This window comes from Dicentrarchus labrax, unplaced genomic scaffold (assembly GCF_905237075.1).
Source record: "Dicentrarchus labrax unplaced genomic scaffold, dlabrax2021, whole genome shotgun sequence".
Taxonomy (NCBI): domain Eukaryota; kingdom Metazoa; phylum Chordata; class Actinopteri; family Moronidae; genus Dicentrarchus; species Dicentrarchus labrax.
Window position 1 is genome coordinate 73,915 of NW_026136862.1, and position 26,086 is coordinate 100,000.

The 26,086-nt window shown below is 41.7% G+C and overlaps 2 protein-coding genes across 54 annotated transcripts in view; both read left to right on the plus strand.

Moving 5' to 3' along the window:
• The first annotated feature begins 1,145 nt into the window (after nucleotides 1–1,145).
• On the plus strand, nucleotides 1,146–15,408 carry traf3 (TNF receptor-associated factor 3). Of its 35 annotated transcripts, none has more exons than XM_051394556.1 (17): nucleotides 1,146–1,295; nucleotides 8,566–8,728; nucleotides 8,879–9,044; nucleotides 10,239–10,290; nucleotides 10,385–10,489; nucleotides 10,622–10,786; nucleotides 11,158–11,238; nucleotides 11,352–11,426; nucleotides 11,562–11,654; nucleotides 11,744–11,884; nucleotides 12,049–12,226; nucleotides 12,419–12,762; nucleotides 13,320–13,737; nucleotides 13,823–13,886; nucleotides 14,013–14,098; nucleotides 14,163–14,227; nucleotides 14,271–15,408. In XM_051394556.1, the coding sequence occupies exons 2-13, from the start codon at nucleotides 8,569–8,571 to the stop codon at nucleotides 13,587–13,589; spliced, it is 1,830 nt and encodes a 609-aa protein (XP_051250516.1). In that variant the 5' UTR covers nucleotides 1,146–1,295; nucleotides 8,566–8,568; the 3' UTR covers nucleotides 13,590–13,737; nucleotides 13,823–13,886; nucleotides 14,013–14,098; nucleotides 14,163–14,227; nucleotides 14,271–15,408. The 35 variants fall into 35 exon arrangements, with proteins under 35 accessions (XP_051250516.1, XP_051250522.1, XP_051250508.1 ...); XM_051394562.1 differs by having other exon boundaries at nucleotides 13,823–13,865; nucleotides 13,992–14,098; XM_051394548.1 differs by having other exon boundaries at nucleotides 13,320–13,715; nucleotides 13,759–13,907; nucleotides 13,950–14,098.
• A 948-nt stretch (nucleotides 15,409–16,356) lies between these two features.
• Nucleotides 16,357–26,086, plus strand: part of mipol1 (mirror-image polydactyly 1) — a 55,867-nt gene continuing 46,137 nt past the window's right edge. For 16 of the 19 annotated variants that reach the window (XM_051394585.1, XM_051394592.1, XM_051394587.1 and 13 more), the window contains exons 1-2: nucleotides 16,357–16,525; nucleotides 21,905–21,996. In XM_051394585.1, the coding sequence (XP_051250545.1) occupies nucleotides 21,987–21,996 (10 nt within the window). In that variant the 5' untranslated portion in view covers nucleotides 16,357–16,525; nucleotides 21,905–21,986. The remainder of the gene's footprint in view (nucleotides 16,526–21,904; nucleotides 21,997–26,086) is intronic. The other 3 variants (XM_051394599.1, XM_051394602.1, XM_051394605.1) reach the window with 1 other exon arrangement.

The window sequence follows — 26,086 nt, forward strand, 5'->3', positions numbered from 1 at the left end:
AATTGACAGCTGTATGAGGGCTGAACCAAACCAACAGTTCATTGAATTTTTCATCTCATCAGTGAATGATCTGATTGTTTGAAGTTTTACAGATTTTATAAAAAAAAAAAACCTAAGTAACTTTAATCAGGAAAATTGAAATTAAAAAGAAAAAAAAGTTTTTATCACTTTTCCAGAAATAGAGCAAGAACATTGAGGCAGCCAACAAAGCAGAACAACCCCCCCATCACACCCCTCCCTTATTATTATATTACATTACATAACATTATATATCATTTTTTATTATTTTATATTCCAATATATTACATAATATATAATATTTTATTATTTTATATTCCAATATATCACATAATATATAATATTTTATTATTTTATATTCCAATATATTACATAATATATAATTTTTTATTATTTTATATTCCAATATATCACATAATATATAATATTTTATTATTTTATATTCCAATATATCACATAATATATAATATTTTATTATTTTATATTCCAATATATCACATAATATATAATATTTTATTATTTTATATTCCAGTATATTATGTTTGTATTATAATAAAATATGATACATATTGTTTGTATTACATTAGTCTCTGAATAGAACTCTATGAGAGTGGTAGTCTCTCCGGTGAACAGCGCCCCCAGTGGCCGGCTGTGGCTCTCTATCTCTCCGGTGAACAGCGCCCCCAGTGGCCGGCTGTGGGCTCGTGTCTCCGGTGAACAGCGCCCCCAGTGGCCGGCTGTGGCTCTCTGTCTCTCCGGTGAACAGCGCCCCCAGTGGCCGGCTGTGGCTCTCTGTCTCTCCGGTGAACAGCGCCCCCAGTGGCCGGCTGTGGCGCTCTGTGTCTCCGGTGAACAGCGCCCCCAGTGGCCGGCTGTGGCGCTCTATCTCTCCGGTGAACAGCGCCCCCAGTGGCCGGCTGTGGCGCTCTGTGTCTCCGGTGAACAGCGCCCCCAGTGGCCGGCTGTGGCGCTCTGTCTCCGGGCAGCTGGGGGATTTCCTGGGCGGAAGCAGCGGAGGGGGTTTCCAGTGTGATCAGCCCAGTCCTCCCCGCTGGATCTCTGAACTGGATCCCAGTGACTCTCTGTCTCCCTCTCAGCACCGACAGAACCTGGACTGCCCGCAGAACCCCGAACCCGTACCCGGACCATGAGGAGTCCGCCTGAGGCCCGGAGGTTCCGAGGCAGCGGCAGGTTGACGGTTTGAATCCCGGAGAGAGAGCGCCGAAACCGAAGAGCTGCTGAGCCGAGCTGCGCTGTGGCCTGCGGAGGAGATTCATGTGAGTCAGTAGAACCAGCAGAACCAGTAGAACCTCAGTGGAACCAGAGGAGGTTCTACTGACAGCAGCTGGAGAACATGTTATCTGTGTCTGTGTGTGTGTGTGTGTGTGTGTGTTAGCTCCCTGATGCTACAGCTAGCTGTGTGTGTGTGTGTGTGTGTGTGTGTGTGTGTGTGTGTTTAAATTAAAATAATCTTTATTGAACAAACAGCCGAGAAACAAGAAGCTAAAGATGCTAACCGCCTGTTAGCATCAGTGTGTTTACATCCAAGCTGAGTTCAGTGATTCAAACCGACAGAGAGCATAATCAATACAGGATCGATCATCAGTAAGTGATCAGAAAATAATCGATAATTGAACAATGAATCCGGGAAATGTGAAAGCTCCCAGAAACAGACCCGAATAATCAAACTCAGAGTGACAGACTCCTTAAATTATTGATAACTAATCAATAATATCTATAACGGTCTAATCATCTGTGTACAAATACTTAAACAGTAAGTAAAACTACACAAATATTATTATTAGTATTATTATTTCTGAATAAGATGTAAACAGATGTTGACACTATCAATATATCAGTATTAATCAATAAGTCATCGATTGCTTCCAGATCAGTTCTTCTGTTTCATAGAACCAGTGATTAAGCGATAGATGAAACCTGATCGATCAGAATCAATAAATCAAAGAGAAACAACAATCGATCATATTGTTTTTCTCGTTGTGAACATAAACAGATGAATTGATTATGTATTTATTGGTGATTTATATTGATTTATTGATCTTTATGGAGAGAAATGTCGAGTGCCGTCCACTGTGATATAAAATACACAAATATTGATCCTCGCACAGATTTACCCTTTCTTTTCTGAAATGATGGATTGATTATTGAAATGATTGATTACTGATTTAATGTCTCTTTATATTGATCGTATTTCTATATGTTTCTATTATAAGTATGAAGCAATAAACACAGTAGGAGCTGTACATGTCAATAATAATATCAATAAAAATATCAATAATCTGATCAGTGGATCATTTTCTTGATCAATCAGTTTGATAACTTCTGATAACACATAAATAGGAAGTCCTTTCACAATAAAACGTCACACAATCTGCAGACAGTAAATGTTAAATCATTGATCGGAATAGCTGCTGATCACTTTCTGTTGATTGATTGTTTGAGCTATAGGTTTCTGATTGGTTCTAATAATCAATGTTGGTGTCTCGCTAGCTGACGTTTTCATTATTCTTAATAATCAATATTATTGGAATCATCAATCACACTGCAGCACACATTCAAAGACCTGAAGCCTGATCAGTAATCAATACTCCCATTATTAAAGCATCAATCAACCTGATCAGCCTTCAGCAGTTAGCTAGTGTTTCTGTAGTGGAGACTAAACGTTAACAATGATCCATATCAGCAGTTTGAATCCAACTAAAAGCTCCCTGCACCAAACTCCCTTTAAGAAATATCACATTTTAACAATTCCTAACGTGTTCGTAACAACACGTAACTCTAGAAACACGAGCTAAAGGCCGTCATATGTCCACAGTCTGACTGTCAATACAGGATCAATATCATCTATAAAGATACAGTGTATACTGATCAATATCATCCATAAAGATACAGTGTATACTGATCAATATCATCCATACAGATACAGTGTATACTGATCAATATCATCCATAAAGATACAGTGTATACTGATCAATATCATCCATAAAGATACAGTGTATACTGATCAATAATCAATAAAGATGCAGTGTATACTGATCAATATCATCCATAAAGACAGTGTATACTGATCAATATCATCCATAAAGATACAGTGTATACTGATCAATAAGCAATAAAGATGCAGTGTATACTGATCAATGTCATCCATAAAGATACAGTGTATACTGATCAATAATCCATAAAGATACAGTGTATACTGATCAATATCATCCATAAAGATACAGTGTATACTGATCAATAATCAATAAAGATGCAGTGTATACTGATCAATATGATCCATAAAGATACAGTGTATTCTGATCAATATCATCCATAAAGATACAGTGTATTCTGATCAATATCATCCATAAAGATACAGTGTATACTGATCAATATCATCCATAAAGACAGTGTATACTGATCAATATCATCCATAACGATACAGTGTATACTGATCAATAATCAATAAAGATGCAGTGTATACTGATCAATATCATCCATAAAGATACAGTGTATACTGATCAATAATCAATAAAGATGCAGTGTATACTGATCAATATGATCAATAAAGATACAGTGTATACTGATCAATATCATCAATAAAGATACAGTGTATTCTGATCAATATCATCCATAAAGATACATAAGTGTATACTGATCAATAATCAATAAAGATGCAGTGTATACTGATCAATATCATCCATAAAGTAAAAAAAAATACAGTGTATACTGATCAATAATCAATAAAGATGCAGTGTATACTGATCAATATATCCATAAAGATACAGTTTTTTTGATCAATATCATCCATAAAGATACAGTGTATTCTGATCAATATCATCCATAAAGATACAGTGTATACTGATCAATATCATCCATAAAGATACAGTGTATTCTGATCAATATCATCCATAAAGATACAGTGTATTCTGATCAACAGGATCAATATTGGAGTGAGACTATAAATTCAGTAAACTGATAGAAACATTTTCAGAGTCTTTTTATGTTTAAATGTTATTGATCAGATGTTGAGTCGATTGATTTTATTTGATTGATTAAAACGTCATATTGAGATTGTTTTGAGAGATATGATTCAGGATCAATGTTAATGATTAGTTTTATATCAGTGACATTGTATGAGTCAGCATTATTAAATACTGCTGGGATATTCTTCATTTCATGTCACACTATATATTTCATCCATATATTAATTGATTGATTGATTAATGAATAGATAAGATGAATTATGCAGCACTAATAAAAACCTGTAATAGGGTCCCATCAGCACAGACTACCTGCTCCTTCTACTTCCTGCTCTACTTCCTACCTGCTCCTTCTACTTCCTGTTCTACTTCCTACCTGCTCCTTCTACTTCCTACCTGCTCCTTCTACTTCCTGTTCTACTTCCTACCTGCTCCTTCTACTTCCTACCTGCTCCTTCTACTTCCTGCTCTACTTCCTACCTGCTCCTTCTACTTCCTGCTCTACTTCCTACCTGCTCCTTCTACTTCCTGCTCTACTTCCTACCTGCTCCTTCTACTTCCTGTCACTGAACATAAATTATTATTATATTAATATATTATTATAAATGATCATTATTATCATTATGAGCTGATGTAATTCCATGATCTATCATACTACCATACCTCCCTAACAACAACAACAACAACAACAACAACAAGAAGAAGATAATAATATCTAATGATATATAACTAATAATGTCTAATATTATACCATGGTCTGGGGGAATCCTCTGATTGGCTGCAGGGTGTCCATTAATCTCTGATATATGGACACTTACTAAGTAGTTCCAGTCTAATTGTGTGTTCACCGTTCTAAATGAAAGTGCTAGCTGGCGTATCGGCCTGTCTCTAAAATGAGTAACCATAGCAACGGGAACGCAGTCAAAGCCTCCGTTTACAATTTATTGCAACACCACAACAAACTAACAACAACGAGTGACTTCAACATTTCTTTGAACTGTAACACTGACGCTGCAACAAGAACACTTCCCCTCTGAACTGATCCTTTGTATCACAACCCGTTCGCTGTTCAGCTCGCGGCTTCAGGCTGCGACCACAGTAACGTTACACACGGACAATGACATGGCTGGTTAGCGAGCTAGTCTTGTTGTTAAACATACTGTCAGATTATATTTACTGTTTGTCAACCGAACGCAGTGTTATTGACTTTGAATCTTGCTAGCATAACGTTAGTTCTCTGGCTCATAGCTGAGCGGACTACAATATCTCCCGTTGCCAAGTCGTATCTAAGGTCCGTCCTATTTACTGGAGGAGTGAACAACGTTTCCGTTGCATAAGAACCTTACGGGAGAGTAATGATTGTTCCAGGTATTACTCAAAGCCTCAGGCGTTACCAGGGAAGCTAAATTATGGTTGTGAAAAACTTTATATTTTGATTGTAAAACGCATGAAAATATAAATTAATGATCTTGATTTCTTTTCTTTGGCAAGTGACCACGGTATAAGCGGGATAATGCCCTTCGAGGTGTCCATAATCAGGAATTAAGTCCATTAATTCCTGATTATGGACACCTCGTCGGGCATTATCCCGCTGTCACAGCTCTGATGTCACAGGTGGGGTCTGTAGGGTGACCAATGTTCAATCAATCAAACTTTATTTGTATAAAGATAAAGCAGAAACCCCATCCATCCCCTGAGGAAGGAGCTCCAACCTGAGGGTCGGGACCCCCACTAGGGGTCGCCTGAGCTCCACAGGAGGTCCCGAGGACTTCTTGATTTGAGCTCTCGATGTAGATTTAGAGACACAGAACACAAGTTTATATTGCATTGTGGGAATATTTGACCGTATATTTGAATATAGTAATATTAGTAACTGAAGATTGTATATAATATAATTAGTATTAATACAACAATATTAACATAAAAGAAATTCTGTATTGTTATCATTTTAACAATCCGTCTCATTGTTCTATCAGACGTTTACATTTCGTTACATAAGTGAAGCCCACTGAGATAAAGCCCTGCTCTGTATACGCTTTCCATTTCCTTACACACCTTAAAGTCAAGAAGGCCTCGCGACCCCTAGTGGGGGTCCCGACCCTCAGGTTGGGAACAACTGAATTAGGGCCTGTCCTCATGAATACGTTTTTCTCGAATCCGGATAAATACTTTATCGTATCGGCCTTGCGTCCAGACGGATACAGCGGAGGGGGTGTGAAAACGGGTCCCAGAGTGGGAAAATCTGAAAACGCCAGAGAGTCGTCTGGACGGCGATAACGGATTAGCCACTAGACGTGTCATAACAACAACAACAATGGCGGGCTACTACAGGGCCACATACAGGCCTGGCATATGTACTACAGCGTTTTGGGTCGTTTTCAGTGAATCCGTGTGGACGCAGATATTTCTGGAAACGACGTCGTATTGGGTGAGGCCGCGTATTTGTGAGGACAGGCCCTTAGTTAATCAGTATTTTTTTTAATCGGTTAAAATATGCTGATGAAATCCCTTCTGGAGGAGATGTGTCATCATAAACAGCCAGGACACTCAGAATATGTGACCACGCCCACCTCGAACTCCCTGCCACGATTCTTCCCCAAATGTCCAAATGTCCAAATGTCCGAGCTGAAATGAAAGCTGCTTCAGGTGGAGTTTCACTCTGACTGAAAGTACAGGGCAGAAGTTCCTGACTGACAGACAGGGGCTTTCCACACAGACAGACAGACAGACAGGCAGACAGACAGACAGACTCCGTCCACCAGAATCCACTTTTATTCTTTGTTCTTATTAATGCTCAGTTTCTGTCAGGAGTTTGTTTGCTTCTTTCACTTTTGTTTTTATTGTTAAAATGTTCATTCAAATATTATCAAAAATCACAACATGCCCGAGTTTAATATGTAAATCAATATGTAAATCAATATGTAAATCAATATGTATTGATTGACAAATAATGTTTTTCTCCAGATTCAAGAAAAAATGTTTGTTTGCACCCAACAGATGTTACATCATTATAATAGTAGTTATAGTAATAATAACAATAATAATAACAGTAATAATAACAACAACAACAATACTAATAACATTAATAATAATAATAATAATAATAATATAACAAATATAATATTACGACAATAATAATAACAATAATAATAATATAACAATATAATATTACAACAATAATAACAGTAATAATCATGATAATACAAATAATAATCATTTATAATAATAATAATAAGACAGGCAGGAGGAGGGGTCAGGAGATTTTCAGAATAAAAGCATGTGACCGTGTGTGACCTGAGAGGCAGTGAGAGCAGTTTCTCTGCTGGTGGTTGCAGCGCCCTCTGCTGGTCGGACTGAACACAAACATTACAGTGAGTTGAGAGGAAAGCCCCTGAGCTGCTGCCAGCTGTCAGTTTCTGTGTCTGCTGTAATCAGACAGACAGACAGACTACAGTTCAGTGTAAACACAGTGTTTATTATTGTTTGTGGTTGTTTATTAACCTGCTAACTGATTCTCATTCATAAATATCTCCATATACTGGTCATAGAGTTCAGTGAATCTTCAGGTCTTTTATTTTGAAGTTTGGAAATCAGAGTCAGAGTTTACAGTCTGTGATGATGTCATACTGGAAGTGAGTTAATGATGCAGTCAATGGAAAAGCCCCTAGCATCCCCACAGCTGAGCACCGACAGGAAGGTGTGTGTGTGTGTGTGTGTGTGTGTGTGTGTGTGTGTGTGTGTGTGTGTGTGTGTGTGTGTGTGTGTGTAAAACAGCTGATTCTGTGGTCAGGTTGAAGGTCAAAGGTCACATCTCTTTGTGTTCTGAAGGTCATTAACATGCTCGCTGAAGTTCTGTAAACAGGAAGTCTGGTGGAAGCATTTTAATCAATTTCTCCAGAAGATTAATTATTAATTAAACCTACAATCAGCTTCTGACTCAACTCACCCATTATTATTTTATTATATAACCAACTAAACTAAACCGTGTAACATTCCTGTAATATTCCTGTAACATTCCTGTAACATTCCTGTAATATTCCTGTAACATTCCTGTAACATTCCTGTAACATTCCTGTAATATTCCTTTAACATTCCTGTAATATTCCTGTAACATTCTAGTCGCTGGAGCACCCAAAAGTTATAGAACAGTAATAAAGGTGATTGTCTGTGAAATTACAGTAATTATTGGTGTTTACACTGATAAACAACATTTATTCAACTTCCATAATTATACAAGATATCTGTCAGTTAACTAACTAATCCACTAAAATTACATAAGTAATACTTTTTACTGTTGATGTCAAATGTATTAACAGTATTAAACTTGAATTTTACAGGTAATCTATTAAATAAAAAAATTATAGATTTGCAAATACATTTTCATTTTCTTTAAATAAGCAATAATTTTATGATTATATTATAATGTATAATCCATATATATATCTCCATATATTTAAAAAATACAGAAGGAATCTGTCAAATAAACAGGAAAAACTCCATAAACGTACAGATTGTTTTATAGTGTAGCCCACGCTCACCAACATTAACTGCCCCCCCCCCCCAGGTCATGTCAGCGGGGAGGAGTGCTGACGGGAGGGAGGTGCAGATTCCCCTCCAGCAGGCGGCGCCCTCCCTGGCCACGCCCCTCGCAGTGGTCCCACCCATCACACCGCCCTCTCACCGCCCACCCAATCCCTGGCCTCCGAGCGACCCCTCCGCTTCACAAGGTAAACAACCTCATAGGTTAAAGTTGATTAGCTTCGAGGTCCAATCAGCAGCCTCCTCGGTGCTGTTCCTCAGATGACCACTAGATGCTGCTGTGATCAGCTCTGACTGTATTGCTGACTGACTGAACTCAGGTGTGTCTCTGTGCTCAGGTGTCCCTGCAGGGTTCCTGCCTCTGCACGGGGGATTCAGAGATCTCTTTGTAGAAACTCCAGAAGCCAAATACTGCTGCGAGGCCTGCAGGCTGGTCCTGTGTCAGCCCCGCCAAACCGAGTGTGGACACCGCTTCTGTCAGACCTGCATCCACGACATCCTCAGGTGAGACAGGAAGTGGTTTCCAGGTGTGTGCTACGCCGCCTTTCACCTTAAATAATAATTCCACCTGAAAGGCTTTATGGTACTGTGACGGTAAGGTCTACGATGCTGGTTCACTTCTACATCCAGCACACTACCAAACTACTGCCTGCTGACCAATCGATTCTCTTGGAAAAATGATATCAACATGGATCAGTGCATGGATCATGAGAGGGTCTCTTTGGAGGGATCAGAGACCAGTTTCGTGCTGTCCACTTTAAAGATATTTAAACTGATAAAAAGGACTGGATTGGTTATAACCCAGACCTCAAACCTTTTACAGCGTGTACCACCTCAGAAAATATCAGGCTCTCCCAGTACTGCCATTACGACAAAAGTTAAGCAGCAGAGGCCGACCCAATGGGCAGGTTTATTCCTAATAAGAAGATTATTAATGGTTGCCTGTTGTTGAATCCTGGGTGGAACTTGTTCAAGAACCAGAACTAGTTTGGTGGAAAAGGGGTCCTCCTGGTCCACACTTTTCTTCCCAATAGGTCCGATTTGGAGCCACGATAACCAACATTTGTGGTACTGGGAAACTCTCTCTGTGCTAAAGACCTGCTTACCCTAGCTTCAGGTGTATTTCTCTCTGTTTACTGTCCGTCTGTAAGCAACACCGTTAGAAATGCTCTCCGCCTCAGCTCCAGGTTAGCCATCCTCGCGGTGGCGAGGAGAGGTTGTGCCGGGGCTTCCGTCCCAGTGGACGATGCGGTAAATGCTCTAACCGACGAGCAAATACAGGTTAGCCGCACTTACTAGCTAGTGCTGTGTGTAATGCAGTGCTTTTCGTGCGTGTAACGTCAGACAGCTCCTTAGGTATCGAAATTTGGTTCCATGCCATTTGTTGATAGTTCAATACCCAGCGGTACACACTGCATCTCTCTGCTAGCACTTTCTCATGTTCCCTGGAAAAATAAAACATAATCTTTCTTAACTCTAAGCACTTGTAGTTGTAGCACTGACCATGCCTTTAGTTATTGGATACATCCCAGCTGATATGGAGGATATCGAGCTCTTGCCCCTCCGTTGTATGAATGCAGTTGTGAAATGAATTTAACGTAATGTAGCAGGTGGAGGTTGAAGTTCATGCTCTGACCAGCAAGCCGTCTTCCTGTTTGTCCTTGATTGAGTAACTTTGCGTCCTCTCTCCTCCTACAGTCATCCAAACCCGGTATGTCCAGCTGACAGGGAGCCTCTATTCAAAGACAAGGTGGGCAGGAAGTGACATCACAGCAGAGATTATGTCATGTTATTAATGATCAGATTATTGATCAGTTACTGAAGCTCCTGTGTTTGTGCTTCAGATCTTCAGAGACGTTTGCTGCCATCGGGAGATCATGGCGCTGAAGGTCTACTGTCGCAGTGAAGCTAACGGCTGTCAGGAGCAGATGAGTCTGCAGCAGATACCTGTGAGAAAAACATGTCCTATATAAATCCTATATATTCACATCTCATTCTAGAAACAATGAACGTAAAGATGATGACCAGTATAAATGATATCAGCAAAACTCTCTGTCTCTCACCTGTTTGTCTGTCTGTAGGACCACCTGAATGTGTGTCCGTTCTTCGAGGTTCCCTGTCCGTTGGGTAAATGTAAAGAGCGAATGATGAGGAAAGAGATTCCCGACCACCTGAGCTGGAAATGTAAACACAGAGAGACCAGCTGCGAGTTCTGCATGACCAAGATGCCCATGACCGACCTGCAGGTATCTCATGACATCATTGCTAATATCACTACTAAGCGACCAGCATGTAGACTAGATCCAGAGATCTAGAGACTAGTTGCCTAGTTGTAGAGGTCAGGGGACTGGTTGCTGCAGAATGGGGGTCTTTGCTGTCCAAGAGACAGAGAATCAATTTAAGAAGACTTGGAAGTTTTAGAGGGAAAAGGATTGACTGGACACTTAATCAGTTTTCTCCTGTGGTTCCTGCACCGCTTCTTAACTATTAACAACGAGGAAGCAATGGAGCGCAAGAAAGTTTTGTCAGCCTTGTTTTTCTGTGAATTCACTGTGCTTCCTCTTTTTCTAATTCTGCACTCGATATGATGATAGATAGAGTTTCCGTCTGTTTTCAGAAACACAAAGAGACGGTTTGTCCAGCATTCCCAGTGTCGTGTCCAAACCATTGCTCCTTCTCCTCCCTGCCCCGCAGTGAGGTACTGATCCAGTTTATCTTCTGCCATCTAGTCAGACTGTGGTTTAGTTTATCTCTGTGTCAGTGTGTTCACAGCAGCAGCAAGTATTGATGATTGATTGGTTTGTATTTCAGCTGTCCAGTCATCAACACGACTGCCCCAAAGCTCAGGTGAGCTGTCAGTTCCACCGCTATGGCTGCACCTTCAAGGTAACTCCTCATCGCCTACCTCTACTACTACGTCTGTTTCTAATTCTTAGTATGAATGTACCAGTGTGTACTGTATGTACTTTATATACTGCGTTAATGTTTTCACTGTGTGAACTGTGTTTCTTTGTGATTCAGGGTTTGAATCAGGACATGAGGCAACATGAGTCCACCTTCGCTGCTGAACACCTGAGAATGATGGCTAACAGAAGTTCCACGTTAGAGAACAAGGTAACCATAAACCGACCGATCAGAGGTAACCATAACAGCAGGTCTGATGTTTGAGTCTACCTAAATTGATCTTTGTTTTATACTTTCAGGTGGAGGATGTTAAAGGTGAGCTGTTAGAAAGGTATAAGGTGCTACCTGCTCTTAACAGTCGTCTGTCTGAACTGGAGAACCAAAACGATGAGCTGAGAGAGAAGAACCGACAGATGGAGCAGAAACTGGCCACCATGCAGGTAATACTAATACACTGATTCTACAACATGGATCATGTATTTGATTCAATGTGACTGCTAAAATATACATCTGAATCCAAGACAAAAGCCCTGACTCACAGTGTTTATAGATAAAGAGTGAAGGTGTGCAGTGACAGAGTGCCATTCATCTCTCTCTTCCATAGAAACTAATGAGCACTCACTCAGAGAAGCTCCTGGAAGTAGAGCTGGAGCTTCGTTCTCTCCGTGTACTCCGAGACGAGGTGGAGAATCTAAGAGGAACGATGGAGAACGTCCGAACTAGACTCAATGCTCTGGAACAAGGGGGACGCAGCGGGACCGGATCCACAACACACACTCTGGGTGAGAACGCAGACACACTAGGGACCAATTGCAGAGGTCTGGGGACTAGTAACTAAGGTCTAGGGTCTATCTTCAGATGTCTGGGGACTAGTTGCAGAGGTCTGTGGCTAGCTCAGAGGTCAGGGGACTACTGTATGTCGGGGAACTTGCACACATTAGATTACTAATTCAAAAATAATTAACTCTCCACAGCATCCCTGGAGACTCAGCTGAATCGACACGACGACATGCTGAGTGTCCACGACATCCGATTAGCCGACATGGATCTGCGATTCCAGGTGCTGGAGACAGCAAGTTATAATGGAACTCTGATCTGGAAGATTCGTGACTACAAGAGACGGAAACAGGAAGCAGTAGCGGCGAAGACACTGTCGCTTTATTCACAACCATTCTACACCGGGTACTTCGGGTACAAGATGTGTGCCCGTGTCTACCTGAACGGAGATGGCATGGGCAAAGGGACACACCTGTCGCTGTTTTTTGTGGTGATGAGGGGCGAGTATGACGCCTTGCTGCCCTGGCCCTTCAAACAGAAGGTACTGACCGTTTACTGTCTGGTTTACTGCCTACTTTGCTAACTGGTTGCCTACTGATAAAGGTCTAGTACGCTGACCCGCTGCCCTGGACCTGACTGGTTTACTGGCGCTTTATCAGTGTTGGGCAAGCTACTTGGAAAGTGCAGTGTGTTGTGTGTGCTGTTTGCGAGAGGTCGTAGGATTGGGATGTGACAGCACCGTCATACCGAAGTGCTTCTGTCGACTCTGTATGGCGGTGGCGTCACTTACTGATCCTTAGCAGTTTTATTTCAGACCCCAGCAGAAAGCACTGCTGCGTGCTTCAGATATGTTTAGGAAAATGTAGCTTGTGTGGACACTATTTGATCAATTGATCAATGAAAGCACTACACTACTGTAAAGATATACAACAGTGACACGACCAGCCCACTACTGAGACATGTATTTAAACTAGTAATGCTGCTACTTGTAGCGCCACTACTACAGTGCAGGTTACTGATCGAATACATTAAATATTCTGTATTTCTGACTTTCTGTATGATGCTAATGACCCGTATCTCTCTCGGCCTGTCTGTCAGGTGACTCTGATGCTGATGGACCAGGGTCCATCGAGGAAACACTTGGGTGATGCGTTTAAGCCTGATCCAAACAGCAGCAGCTTCAGACGTCCTGCAGCAGAGATGAACATCGCCTCCGGCTGTCCTCTTTTTGTGTCTCAAAGCGTCCTGGAGACTGGCAGCTACATCAAAGACGACACCATCTTCATCAAGGTTAGTACACATCACCTGCTACTACTGTTCCTCTTGCTGCTCCCATTCTTCTGCTTTTCATCACATTACAGTCATTAGGAAGAAACTTTTGTCTAAAGTAATGGACCATAGGGACTTTCAAACTCAATTTATAAGACGTAGGTCTGGGGACTAGTTGCAGAGGTCTGGGGACTAGTTGCAGAGGTCTGAGGACTAGTTGCAGAGGTTTGGGGACTAGTTGCAGAGGGTCTGAGGACTAGTTGCTGAGGTTTGGGGACTAGTTGCACAGGGTCTGGGGACTAGTTGCAGAGGTTTGGGGACTAGTTGCAGAGGTTTGAGGACTAGTTGCACAGGGTCTGAGGACTAGTTGCAGAGGTTTGGGGACTAGTTGCAGAGGTTTGGGGACTAGTTGCAGAGGTCTCGGGACTAGTTTCAGAGGTCTGGGGACTAGTTTCAGAGGTCTGGGGACTAGTTGCAGAGGTCTGGGGACTAGTTGCTGAGGTTTGGGGACTAGTTGCTGAGGTTTGGGGACTAGTTGCACAGGGTCTGAGGACTAGTTGCAGAGGTTTGGGGACTAGTTGCAGAGGGTCTGAGGACTAGTTGCAGAGGTTTGGGGACTAGTTGCACAGGGTCTGAGGACTAGTTGCAGAGGTTTGGGGACTAGTTGCACAGGGTCTGAGGACTAGTTGCAGAGGTTTGGGTACTAGTTGCACAGGGTCTGAGGACTAGTTGCAGAGGTTTGGGGACTAGTTGCACATGGTCTGAGGACTAGTTGCAGAGGTTTGGGGACTAGTTGCACAGGGTCTAAGGACTAGTTGCAGAGGTCTGGGGTCTTTTTGGTTTATAAACTAATCAATAGCTGTGTTGTTTGGTTTGATCGGCAGGTTACCGTGGATACCTCTGACCTTCCTGACCCGTGACGTCGCAACCCCTCTGACCTCTGACCTTGCTGGTCTGAGATCAGCTCACCTGTCCACGCCACGGAAGAGCAAAGGATGATGGGAAGGATCAGTTACAATGGAGGAGGCTCGTCTATCTGAGAGTGCTGACAGTAGAAGAAGAGTCAGACAGGAAGCAGCCAATCAGAGTGAACTTTACAGAAACCGTAGGGCGGGTCCTCCTCTGATTGGCTGATGGACTCCAGAACTGTGTGTGTGTGAATGGATCAGTGTTACCATGCCATCTCCATGGTGATATTACTCAGAGCCAACATGGCTGCCGCAACGAGAACATTGTTGTTGCTCATTACTGATGCCGTGCATCGAGCTTTACTTCCTGTTTATTACCTGTTTACCAAGGCATGCTGGGAAATCCACTACGGCCACAGAGGATCCCACAAAAACCAGTGAAGACCAGTACAAACCAGCAGAGACCTGTAGGACCCGGTCCGAACCAAAGTATCTGATCTAACCAACATTATTGGTCTAATGAGGTTTTAACTTCAAATGTTTTCAGTTTATATGATTGATGCCAAACACAGCAGTGAGACCGGTTTCAGTGAGACAGGTCTCAGTGGAATATAGTTGTACTGTTTTAAATCAACGTGACTGATTATCTGAAGACTGACGTCACAGGTCCAAAATAACCTGATCTGATGTTAAACTGACCTGAGAAAAACTTGAAGAATTTATTTAAATAAGAGACGATCCAGAAGTGACTGTAGAAGGATTGATAGTTCGGATCTGACTACAGACCAGTACAGTCCGGTAGAGACCAGTACAGTCCGGTAGAGACCAGTACAGTCCGGTAGAGACCAGTACAGTCCAGTAGAGACCAGTACAGTCCAGTAGAGATTCCCAGTGAGTTCCTCTGTGGCTTTTGGGTTTTTCAGTGTGGACAGAATTCATCTGACTCATTTGATTCATTTGCACAGTTTGAATGTTTGTTAAAGTGTGAAAATAAACAAATATAAATAAAATGTTTCAGTTTTATTTCATTCAGTGAAAACCAAAAACTGAACCAGCAGAATATTTTTAGTGATTGGTTGGTTTATGATTCGGTGCTTCAACAGGAAGATTTGTGAACAGCGACAGAAATAATGTCTGAACATGTTAAAGAACAAACACTTTATATTAAATAACATTACATCAGTGTTAACCTTCATTGAAAATAATCAATCATGTTATTATTTGGTCATTTATGAGGTTGTTTTCTTTACAAACACTATTGATCCCATAAACTGTCTCTTAATTTTATAAAACCAAACTAATTTCATAGATTGGCAGCCAGTAAGCTGTCATTCTGCTAACAGTAGCTTATGTAGGATTTGACTATATGTGACTTTCAGTTTAACAAACTAACTCTTTATGTAAATTAGATAGATAGTTAGATGTTAGCTAATGATATATACAGTAATATCTGAGACTAATGTTTTTTAAACATATCAATGAATATGTATATATAATCCGTATTCTAAAATACATCTTTAAAACATCTGGGAGCAGCTGGAGAAACAGTTTCTACTCAACATCATCGATTTTAAAAGAACGAGAGGAATGAAACAATCCCATAATTATTATGGGATTAACTGCCACTCTAACTAACTCTAACTAACTAAACTCTGTGTATTATATGGCTGTGCTGGGATTAAACATTCTGCTGTTAAAATGAAACGTTTAAAAAAAGACATTTTTACAATATTTATGAAATTCTGCATTTTGCTGTGTGAGCAGTCTTCAGATATAAAGCCTCTCTTTTTATATAAGTCTATATACATTTTATTTATAAATTGTTTATAATTCTTTTAATACATTGATATTTTAGTTGGTGTTATAATTTTAAAATAAATGTTATGATTGATATAATAATAAATACATTTCTTTCCTGCAGTTCTTCCTCCAGCTCGGGAGGTGGCAGCAAACGCTCGTTACTACCCGCCATTAAGAAGACGAAGAAGAAGAAGAAGAAGAAGAAGAAGTAGTGTGGAGTGTTTGTGTCTTCAAACTTTAACAGAAAGTTTAATTAAAACACCGGAAACAGAACCGGGACAGAACCGGGACAGAACCGGGACAGAACCGGGACAGAACCGGGAGTCGGTGAGTTTACTGGCGGGAACCGGACACGGTTGTTAACGTTACTGTAACTCTGCAGGTTAGCTAACAGGCTAACAGCTAACAGGCTAACAGCTAACAGGCTAACAGCTAACAGAGTGTTCAACTGAACTAAACCGTGTGTGTGTGTGTGTGTGTGTGTGTGTGTGTGTGTGTGTGTGTGTGTTGTGTGTGTGTGTGTGTGTGTGTGTGTGTCTGTCTGTCTGTCTGTCTGTCTGTCTGTCTGTCTGTCTGTGTGTCTGTGTGTGTCTGTCTGTGTGTGTGTGTGTGTGTGTGTGTGTGTCTGTCTGTGTGTGTGTGTGTGTGTTAACAAACATTATTATTCAGACAGAAATCCAAAGTGAGTTTGTCCAGCAGAGGACAGCAGACCATAATAATACATAGTAGACTGCACACACACACACACACACACACACACACACACACACACACACAGTTCATGAGGACAAACCGTATTAATCAATAGTTCAATGAACCTGCAACAATTCACAGAAACAGAATTAATCTACATTAGTTACAACCTGCAGTACATTATAATAATTATAACTTTATCTGTTCCACAAAATACCCGAGATTCATGTGAGTGTGAGTGAATGTTAGTTTCTGTTTGATGGGCCATCACTGAGTGAATGTGTGTGAAAGAGTGAATGTGTGTGAAAGGGTGAATGTGTGTGAAAGAGTGAATGTGTGTGAAAGAGTGAATGTGTGTGAAAGGGTGAATGTGTGTGAAAGAGTGAATGTGTGAATGTGTGTGAAAGGGTGAATGTGTGTGAAAGGGTGAATGTGTGTGAAAGAGTGAATGTGTGTGAAAGGGTGAATGTGTGAATGTGTGTGAAAGGGTGAATGTGTGTGAAAGAGTGAATGTGTGTGAAAGAGTGAATGTGTGTGAAAGGGTGAATGTGTGAATGTGTGTGAAAGGGTGAATGTGTGTGAAAGGGTGAATGTGTGTGAAAGAGTGAATGTGTGTGAAAGGGTGAATGTGTGTGAAAGGGTGAATGTGTGTGAAAGGGTGAATGTGTGTGAAAGAGTGAATGTGTGTGAAAGGGTGAATGTGTGTGTAGTGTAAAAGCACTTTGAGTGGTCGGAAGACTAGAAATGAAACTATACAAGTTCTGACTAATGTAACTAGTAATAAACCTTAAAGGGACAGTTCACCCATCGTACCTGCTGTTTCTCCCTCTGGAGCTGCTGAAACGTTCCCCTAAAAAAACATTAACATCTCTGTTTCTGTCCTCAATCACCTGTGGAGTCCCTCAGGGAAGCATCCCGGGTCCTCTGAACTTTCTACGCATTCTTCAGATCATCATAAATATCGTAAATCATTTTTACATGTTCTTCCAAACCGATGAAAGACTAATTCAGAACCATCAGATGTCACTCAAACCCTCAAAAGCAACGCCGTTTGTTGTGAGCTGAACGTTAGCTGTCTCAGTGGCGCTAGGTGAGCTAGCTAACGTTAGGAGGCCGTTGATGTTAACATCCTGCGCCGTCAGGAGTCTCTCGCCCACGAGACAGTGCAGCTGGTGTTTCGTCTCCAGCCACCGTCCCGCTCTGTGATTGGTCGGCCGACAGCCGGCGCCGAGGTCAGTAACAGTTTGTTTGTGTTTGTTTTTTCTCAGATCAAATGTTTCCTCTGAGTCGACCTGCAGCTCTGCAGCTCCTCCGACTGTTTACTACCAACACTTTACCCACTTTACCCTGTCTCACTCTGTTCACTAAGGTAACTGTCTGTCTGTCATCTAATCTGTCTGTCTGTCCTCCACACTTCCTGTCTGTCTGTATCTTTACATTATTTACAGTAAATATATAAGAAACCTTTATAGATGCTTTTATTTTGATATCAGAAGGAAGTACCCTGTCCAGTAAAATGTTTATTTACTTTCTTCTCTGTTAAAAAAATTCCTATGAGCCAGTAAAATGTTGTATGTGTATAAATATGTAAGTTTTAAATTAGGAGATAAAAATGATCTGAACACATGAACTGACTTTAAGATCTGATCATGGAACAAACTAATGTGTGCAACAGGATAAAGCGGAGAGCTAACAGAGGAACTTGTGAGAAATGTTTAAATTAAAGTTTTATTTAATGGACGGTGAAATGAGTCTCCAGGAACCTCCCTCATACCGACCTGTGTCTGTTTAGGATCCGTGTCCTCTGTGTGATGAAGCTAAAGAAGCGCTGGAGCCACTCAAACACCGGGTGAGACAGACTGCTCTGCACTGTTATCTGAGCGCCACCTGCTGGTCAGCAGTGTTTGCACCCAGAAGGTAGAAAGAGAGACACTCTGTCTCACTAACTGTCTGTCTGTCTCTACAGTTTGTCTTGCAGCAGGTGGACATCAGTCTTCCAGAGAACAGGTTGTGGTCAGACAGGTACAGGTGGGACATACCTGTCTTCCACTTGAATGGACAGTTTGTGATGAAACATCGAGTGGATGTCGTCCTGCTGGACAAACTGCTGCAGGACGCTGAGGCGCAGGAAACATGACAGTTTATTATCTGATTGATTCCAAATGTTCAATAATAAATAAACAGAAATGATCAATAAATGTGTCTGATCAGGTTTATTATGTCAAACTAAACTGTCAGCCAATCAGGGTGGAGGATCATTAGTGATGTCACTGTTATGTTTATAAAGGATTTAATGTGTAAATGTTTAAAAGTAAACTAATTCAGCAACATATTGATCCTGATCAATGATATTGACAGTGACTCTCTGGCCTTTATCAGCATTTTCAACTCAATAAATAATTTTTGTTCTGAAGTTTGTCTGTGAAAGTCTAAAATGTCCCGTTAGCAGATTAATAAACTGTCTGTGAGCTCTGAAACCCGAACCGGACTCACCTGAGCCAGGAGCTCATCAATATTTAACCTGCTGATGGTTCAGAGGCTCTGGCTGTCGGCCAATCATGGCCGTCCTCCAACTGTGTGACCTGGAAGTGCTGCGAGGCGGTGTAGAGTGTGCTGGTTGTCATCGAGACGCTCAGGTGTGTTTTCCGTGAGGTGAAGATGTGTTGATGGCGTCCAGCAGAGCAGAAGACGTTCAGTTTGCTCTACAGAGAGCGAAGAAGAAGATCAGCCACCTGCAGCAACAACTGCGCAGCAAGTCAGACAGGTCCGAGTTCATCTGCCTTTAATCTTTACAGCGAGTCAGACAGGTCCGAGTTCATCTGCCTTTAGTCTTTACAGCGAGTCAGACAGGTCCGAGTTCATCTGCCTTTAATCTTTACAGAGTCAGACAGGCCGAGAAACTTTAATTTTAAGAGTCAGACAGGTCCGAGTTCATCTGCCTTTAGTCTTTACAGCGAGTCAGACAGGTCCGAGTTCATCTGCCTTTAATCTTTACAGCGAGTCAGACAGGTCCGAGTTCATCTGCCTTTAATCTTTACAGAGAGTCAGACAGGTCCGAGTTCATCTGCCTTTAATCTTTACAGCGAGTCAGACAGGTCCGAGTTCATCTGCCTTTAGTCTTTACAGCGAGTCAGACAGGTCCGAGTTCATCTGCCTTTAATCTTTACAGCGAGTCAGACAGGTCCGAGTTCATCTGCCTTTAGTCTTTACAGCGAGTCAGACAGGTCCGAGTTCATCTGCCTTTAATCTTTACAGCGAGTCAGACAGGTCCGAGTTCATCTGCCTTTAATCTTTACAGCGAGTCAGACAGGTCCGAGTTCATCTGCCTTTAGTCTTTACGAGTCAGACAGGTCCGAGTTCATCTGCCTTTAATCTTTACAGCGAGTCAGACAGGTCCGAGTTAATCTGCCTTTAGTCTTAGCGAGTCAGAAGGGAGTTCATGCCTTTAGTTTAACAGGTCCGAGTTCATCTGCCTTTAATCTTTACAGGGTCGACGGTGTTCTTTTATAGTCTTTACAGCGAGTCAGACAGGTCCGAGTTCATCTGCCTTTAGTCTTTACAGCGAGTCAGACAGGTCCGAGTTCATCTGCCTTTAGTCTTTACGAGTCAGACAGGTCCGAGTTCATCTGCCTTTAATCTTTACGAGTCAGACAGGTCCGAGTTCATCTGCCTTTAATCTTTACGAGTCAGAGATATTACCTGTGTCTATTAGTAGCATTACCTGTAATCCAATGTATACTTAGTGGAAAGTATAAACCAATGTTTACACAGTTAATATAATTATTATTATTAGTTATTTGAATGTCTGATTATAATAACATCGTAATACATCTGTTATAAGACACAGACGTCACTAACTTGATCAGAAAGGTACAAATTAATTTCATTGATCATTATAATTCAGTGTCTTATGATAGCATTGGTGTGTAGACGTGTTCAGGGCGGGACTATCAGACATGAAGTTTGTGAAGATACACTTCCTGTTTCAGGGTGAAACATCGAGATTTGGCGTTATACCACGAACACGCCCTCTGAAGAGATTAATGGTGTGTGCTGTGTGTATGCTCGATCAATTCAATTAAAGTTATTTAAAATGTGTGCAAAGTGCTAAAAATGGCTGCTAAATCAAAAATGGCGGACTTCCTGTTGTGTTTGCGGTATGGGTCCAAGAGGAGTTTTCTGTACCGATTTTCATGCATATCGGTGAAACAGGCCGTTGGCACTGCTCTGTAGGGGGCGCTGGTGAGCCATTTTGCCCCGCCCATGTGGGAGACCCATAGAATACGTACATTTTTGCCACCGCCGACCTGTGTGCCGTGTTTCATGAGGATCAGAGCGAGTTGTGGCCTCCAAAAATGCCATTCTTTTGAATTCATTCAGTTTCATCAGAGCAGCTGTTGGTTGTTTTCTCTGTTTTAAATGAAGTCAGAAGTTGTTGTTGTCTCGTCACTTCTGGCAACAAATACCTTTTTCACATTTAAACTGGTGTTAACGGTGAAAGGTTAACGACGGATTACAGCACTATTTCAACTTCTCAGTGTCGCTGGTGGAAGAAGGCAAACAGGATTTCATGCTCTGGTCATGTGATGTGTATTAATTTTGTACTATCAAAGTTAAAGACCCCCCTTTTAACAACTAAACAGTAAAACATGGATTCTACATGACAGACTTTTAGTAAAACACCCTGCAGTAGATACTCTGAGGAGCACAGAGGAATTCTGGGTAACGGGTCACAGTGTGGTAGATTAAGCAGCCAATAAACTGCAGGAACCACGGGACCTGCAGGTCATGTGATGTGATGTATAGACTGAGTGCAGATTCAGTTCAACAGATTCAGCTGAACTCTAAAGTGAGTCACTGTGGTGCAACTGGAAACTGGACCAGTTCAACCAGTTCTTGTGAGTCACTCTGCTGTTAGACCTGATCCAGGTGTGCTGTGGACCCTGATGAACTGATCCAGGATCAGTCTCTGGACTGCGCTGGTGTCTGATGTCAAACTGTTTCTGTTTCCAGAGAATCCAGTTCAGAGAGTCCAGTAGAGACCAGTCTTTCAACATGGACGCCCAGCAAGGAGCTCAGGGACTCCCTGGTGGACATGTACACAGGTAAAATACTACTGCTACTACAGCTAGTCCTACAGCTAGTCCTACAGCTAGTCCTCCTACTACTACTGCTACTACTACAGCTAGTCCTACAGCTAGTCCTCCTCCTACTACTACTACTACTACTACTACTGCACATGTACACAGATAAAATACTACTACTGAGGAAAACAAAACAAAATAAAATACTTACACTAACAGTAAAAGCAGACGGTCAAACTGTAACAGGGTCCCAGGTTTGTGTTAGAAAGAGCTTAAATAATTTTTTTAGGCAACACAGATATTGTTCAAATATCAATTTATTAATCTGTACTTGTTCCTCTGATCATCATTTCAGTAAGAAATATCAGTAAGGAGCTGTAATGAGTCAGTTTGTCCACCAGGTGGTGCTGTGGTCCCTCACATAGCTGAACATCTACACTGAACTCACAGAGAGGAGGTCAAAGGTCACATACAAGGAATTTCACCACCACCAATACTACTACTTCTATTACTACTACCAGTATTACTACCAGTGTTACTACCAGTATTACTACCAGTATTACTACCAGTGTTACTACCAGTGTTTTCACTCACATTTTCATTGGTCTTTATAGGGGAATACATTTTCTCCATTTAAGTTCTAAAATGTTTTTTTAAAGTCAGTTATCAATATGAGGCTGACGGGTTCTCTAGGTTCCTTCAGTTAAACGGTGGGAATGTTCAGTTCCTTCAGTTAAATGCTGTGAACGGTCGGTAACGTTGGGTTCCTTCAGTTAAACGCTGTGAACGGTTGTTAAGGTTTGGTTCCTTCAGTTAAACGCTGCGAACGGTCGGTAACTTCGGTTCCTTCAGTTAAACGCTGCAAACGGTCAGTAACTTTCGGTTCCTTCAGTTAAACGCTGTGAACGGTCGTTAAGGTTGGGTTCCTTCAGTTAAACGCTGTGAACGGTCGGTAACGTTGGGTTCCTACAGTTAAACTCTGTGAACGGTCGGTAACGTTGGGTTCCTTCAGTTAAACGCTGTGAACGGTCGGTAACGTTGGGTTCCTTCAGTTAAACGCTGTGAACGGTCGGTAACGTTGGGTTCCTTCAGTTAAACTCTGTGAACGGTCGGTAACGTTTGGTTCCTTCAGTTAAACTCTGTGAACGGTCGGTAACGTTTGGTTCCTTCAGTTAAACGCTGTGAACGGTCGGTAACGTTTGGTTCCTTCAGTTAAACGATGGGAATGTTCGGTTCCTTCAGTTAAACGAGGAGAACGTCTTTGTCCTCTGACAGTAATCTGGTGATGATCAGATCAACATGGGGGAGCGTATTCTCTGTAATCTCCTGTGTAAATCAGTCTGGAGGACGTTGGTATATTTGGAGTTTGACTTTGTGCTTCATCAAACATGTTTGCAGTGAAACGTCTGAGAGGGTTGATGTTAACACAGAGGATGAAACCTGCTGGAGATCAATGACAGCCACGATTATTAGTTACTACGGCAACAATCATTTCATCCTCTGTGGCCACAATATAGCGCTTAACAGCAGGATGACACTGTTCCAGAGCACCTGGAACATGGGTTTGTACACGTGTGATTGAACACATCATGTTACCTGAGGATGTCCCTCCCTGTTAACACTCAGGCCTGACTGAAGGCTGAGGGGTTGATGTGGATCAGAACATGAACTGAAAAGACTTTGTGCCTGTAGTCCAGTAGTGGACTGAGCACTGGGAGACGTCCCAGTGGGCCAGTGTGGTCTGATAGAACCATGTTCTGGTTCACTGGCTTCCTCCACATTCCCACCCAGCGTACGCAGTGAAGCAGCAGTGCCTCCTTAAATTAGATTTTTCAGTTGTGAATCTGTCTGTGTCTCTCTCTCTGTGATAATCCATCATCTGTCGATGTCTCTCGCCCAGATCAAACACACCATATGAAACAGTATTCAGTTGTTCAGCCAGACTCCAATCGCCTCCCATATGTGGCCGTTATTTATTTCTGTCTGTCTTCTTCTGTGGTGGCAGAGTTCAGTCCTGTGTTTCCTTCCTCTGTGCGCCTGTAGATGAATAGAATTGCGGTTTGACCTTCATGTTGGAAGATTAAATTGGCAGAAAATATAATTGATGTAATGATTTCTGACATTCTTTCCTCTGTACTTCAACCGCCAGAACAAGGAAAACCATTATGTACACATCTGTCCTTATGTTTTTATACATATATAAATAAAAGCACCAAGAACATTAATAAAAACTCTTTATACAAGTCAGGTGTTTCTGTAAGTAGCAAACTAGACAAATAGTGCAAAGCCAAATAAATATAGTGGGTGATTATGAACAACACTGGTTATCAGAATGTGGTATGCAGGCTGACCCCCACTAGGGGTCGCCAAAGCTTCACAGGGTCGCAAGGTCTTGATTTTAAGGGGCGTAAGAAAACTTAAAAGATACACAGAAGGCCTTTATCTCAGCAATGAAGTTCAAACAAAGAGCAGAAAACAGTGCCTCTGTCAGAACAGAACAATATTAAATCTCATTGTTAAAAAAAAATAAAAATACAGAATACAAGAATACAATAATCTCTGATCAATATTCACTGGAAATAATCAAACTTCTTTCAGTGATTGAGTTCACTGTTGATCAGTTTATCAGCTGTTCTCGGCTGTTATTGATACTGATCAATAGAATATGAAATATACAGTAAATACAGTCAGTTTACTCACTGATAGAAAAGGTTGGGAACCAGTGCTCTAGTGGTACACGGGGGAATCTTATGAAATATTATCATAATACTACAAATTTCTGAATGATTAAACAAACTATGAGACCTCTGAAATGTTATTTGAAATACATTTTGAATTTCACGTTCATGAACGTAGCATGTGCATCCATCCGTGATTAGTTAGGAGCTAATCTGTGACGGTAAAATCAGTGCCTGAAATGGGTCAGTACTCAGTACCAGCACTTACTTCTTATTAAGTACCACCACCTCTGGTAGCATTGGCTGTAGCCACCACTGAGGTTTTTTTCACAAGGGGTAGACAATAAATTATGTTCAGAAAACACTGATCACTCAGATAATGTGATATTTTAACAGCAACCGTCCATAGAGCTGCTTCTGTTCATACCCGCAGCCCATGTGAGGAGTCGGCTTTTGTCGCCGCTCATTCTTTGGCGTCGGTTTGCTGTCCTTTAGCTGTACTGACCCTGGACGCTCAGAGCACCGCGGCAGTGTTGGTGTTCAGCTGGGTGAGATGATGGTGTTGAATGCAGAGCTGAAGTTCACAAACAGGGATCCGTCTAGGGCTGCCCCCCTTATGGTCGACAGAGGCCGGCTGATGTCCAGCGGCTCCGACCAGGACTCTGACTCTGTGGATGAAGACCCGGCGGGTTCAGGCAGCGACAGGAGAGGAAGAGGAGCTAGTTTGTAGCCAGTTTATTAGTCAGTAACTGTTAACGTTATCCATCATCCATCGTATCGATCAGCCAGGATTAGTGTTGAACAACCAGACTGTGATGTTACACTGTGTTGGAATAAAATTAACCAAAATCATTACTGCTCTTTCTGTTAGCAACAGGCCACTGTTCACATACACACATCCTAATCAATACTTTGATATCAGAAAAACATTCAACTAGTTGGCTATGAAATCCAGTTGGGTACAGCCCTAGATCCTTGAGTCCCTGGAGAGTGGAGGTGTGCAGTCCCATGTTCATCATCCACTGACCTGGTGGCCCGGTAGCGAACTGCAGAGGTCCATCAGGGTGTGTGGATAACAGCGATGCTTCCATGTGTCGGCTGATCGGGGCCGATGTCTGTTATAGATGTTAAATGTTGTGTTGGTTATTTCTTCAGGCAGCAGACAGTCTCACATCCTGCAGGAGGAGAACAATAGAGGCAGAAACACTGATCTTTCTACACTTATTTGTTTCTCTGCCACAAAAGAGCGAATAAATAATTTATAATGATAATGTTTCATTAGTTGTTGGAGCCGTTGCTGTGGGCCCATACGCTGCATCCTGAGTGAATAATGGAAGTGAAGTTGTTTCAGGATGTTCAGAGCTTTCATACGTCTAAAGTCATCATCATCATCATCATCATCATCATCATTTTAATCATTGTTTAAAAATGGA

Bases quoted from the DNA above. Each gene is read 5' to 3' on its own strand.
- traf3 (XM_051394567.1), top strand. From the start codon at position 8,569: ATGTCAGCGGGGAGGAGTGCTGACGGGAGGGAGGTGCAGATTCCCCTC. The intron at 11,655-11,743 runs GTAACCATAAAC...TTATACTTTCAG, and splicing joins GTTCCACGTTAGAGAACAAG to GTGGAGGATGTTAAAGGTGA. The intron at 11,885-12,048 runs GTAATACTAATA...TCTCTTCCATAG, and splicing joins AGAAACTGGCCACCATGCAG to AAACTAATGAGCACTCACTC.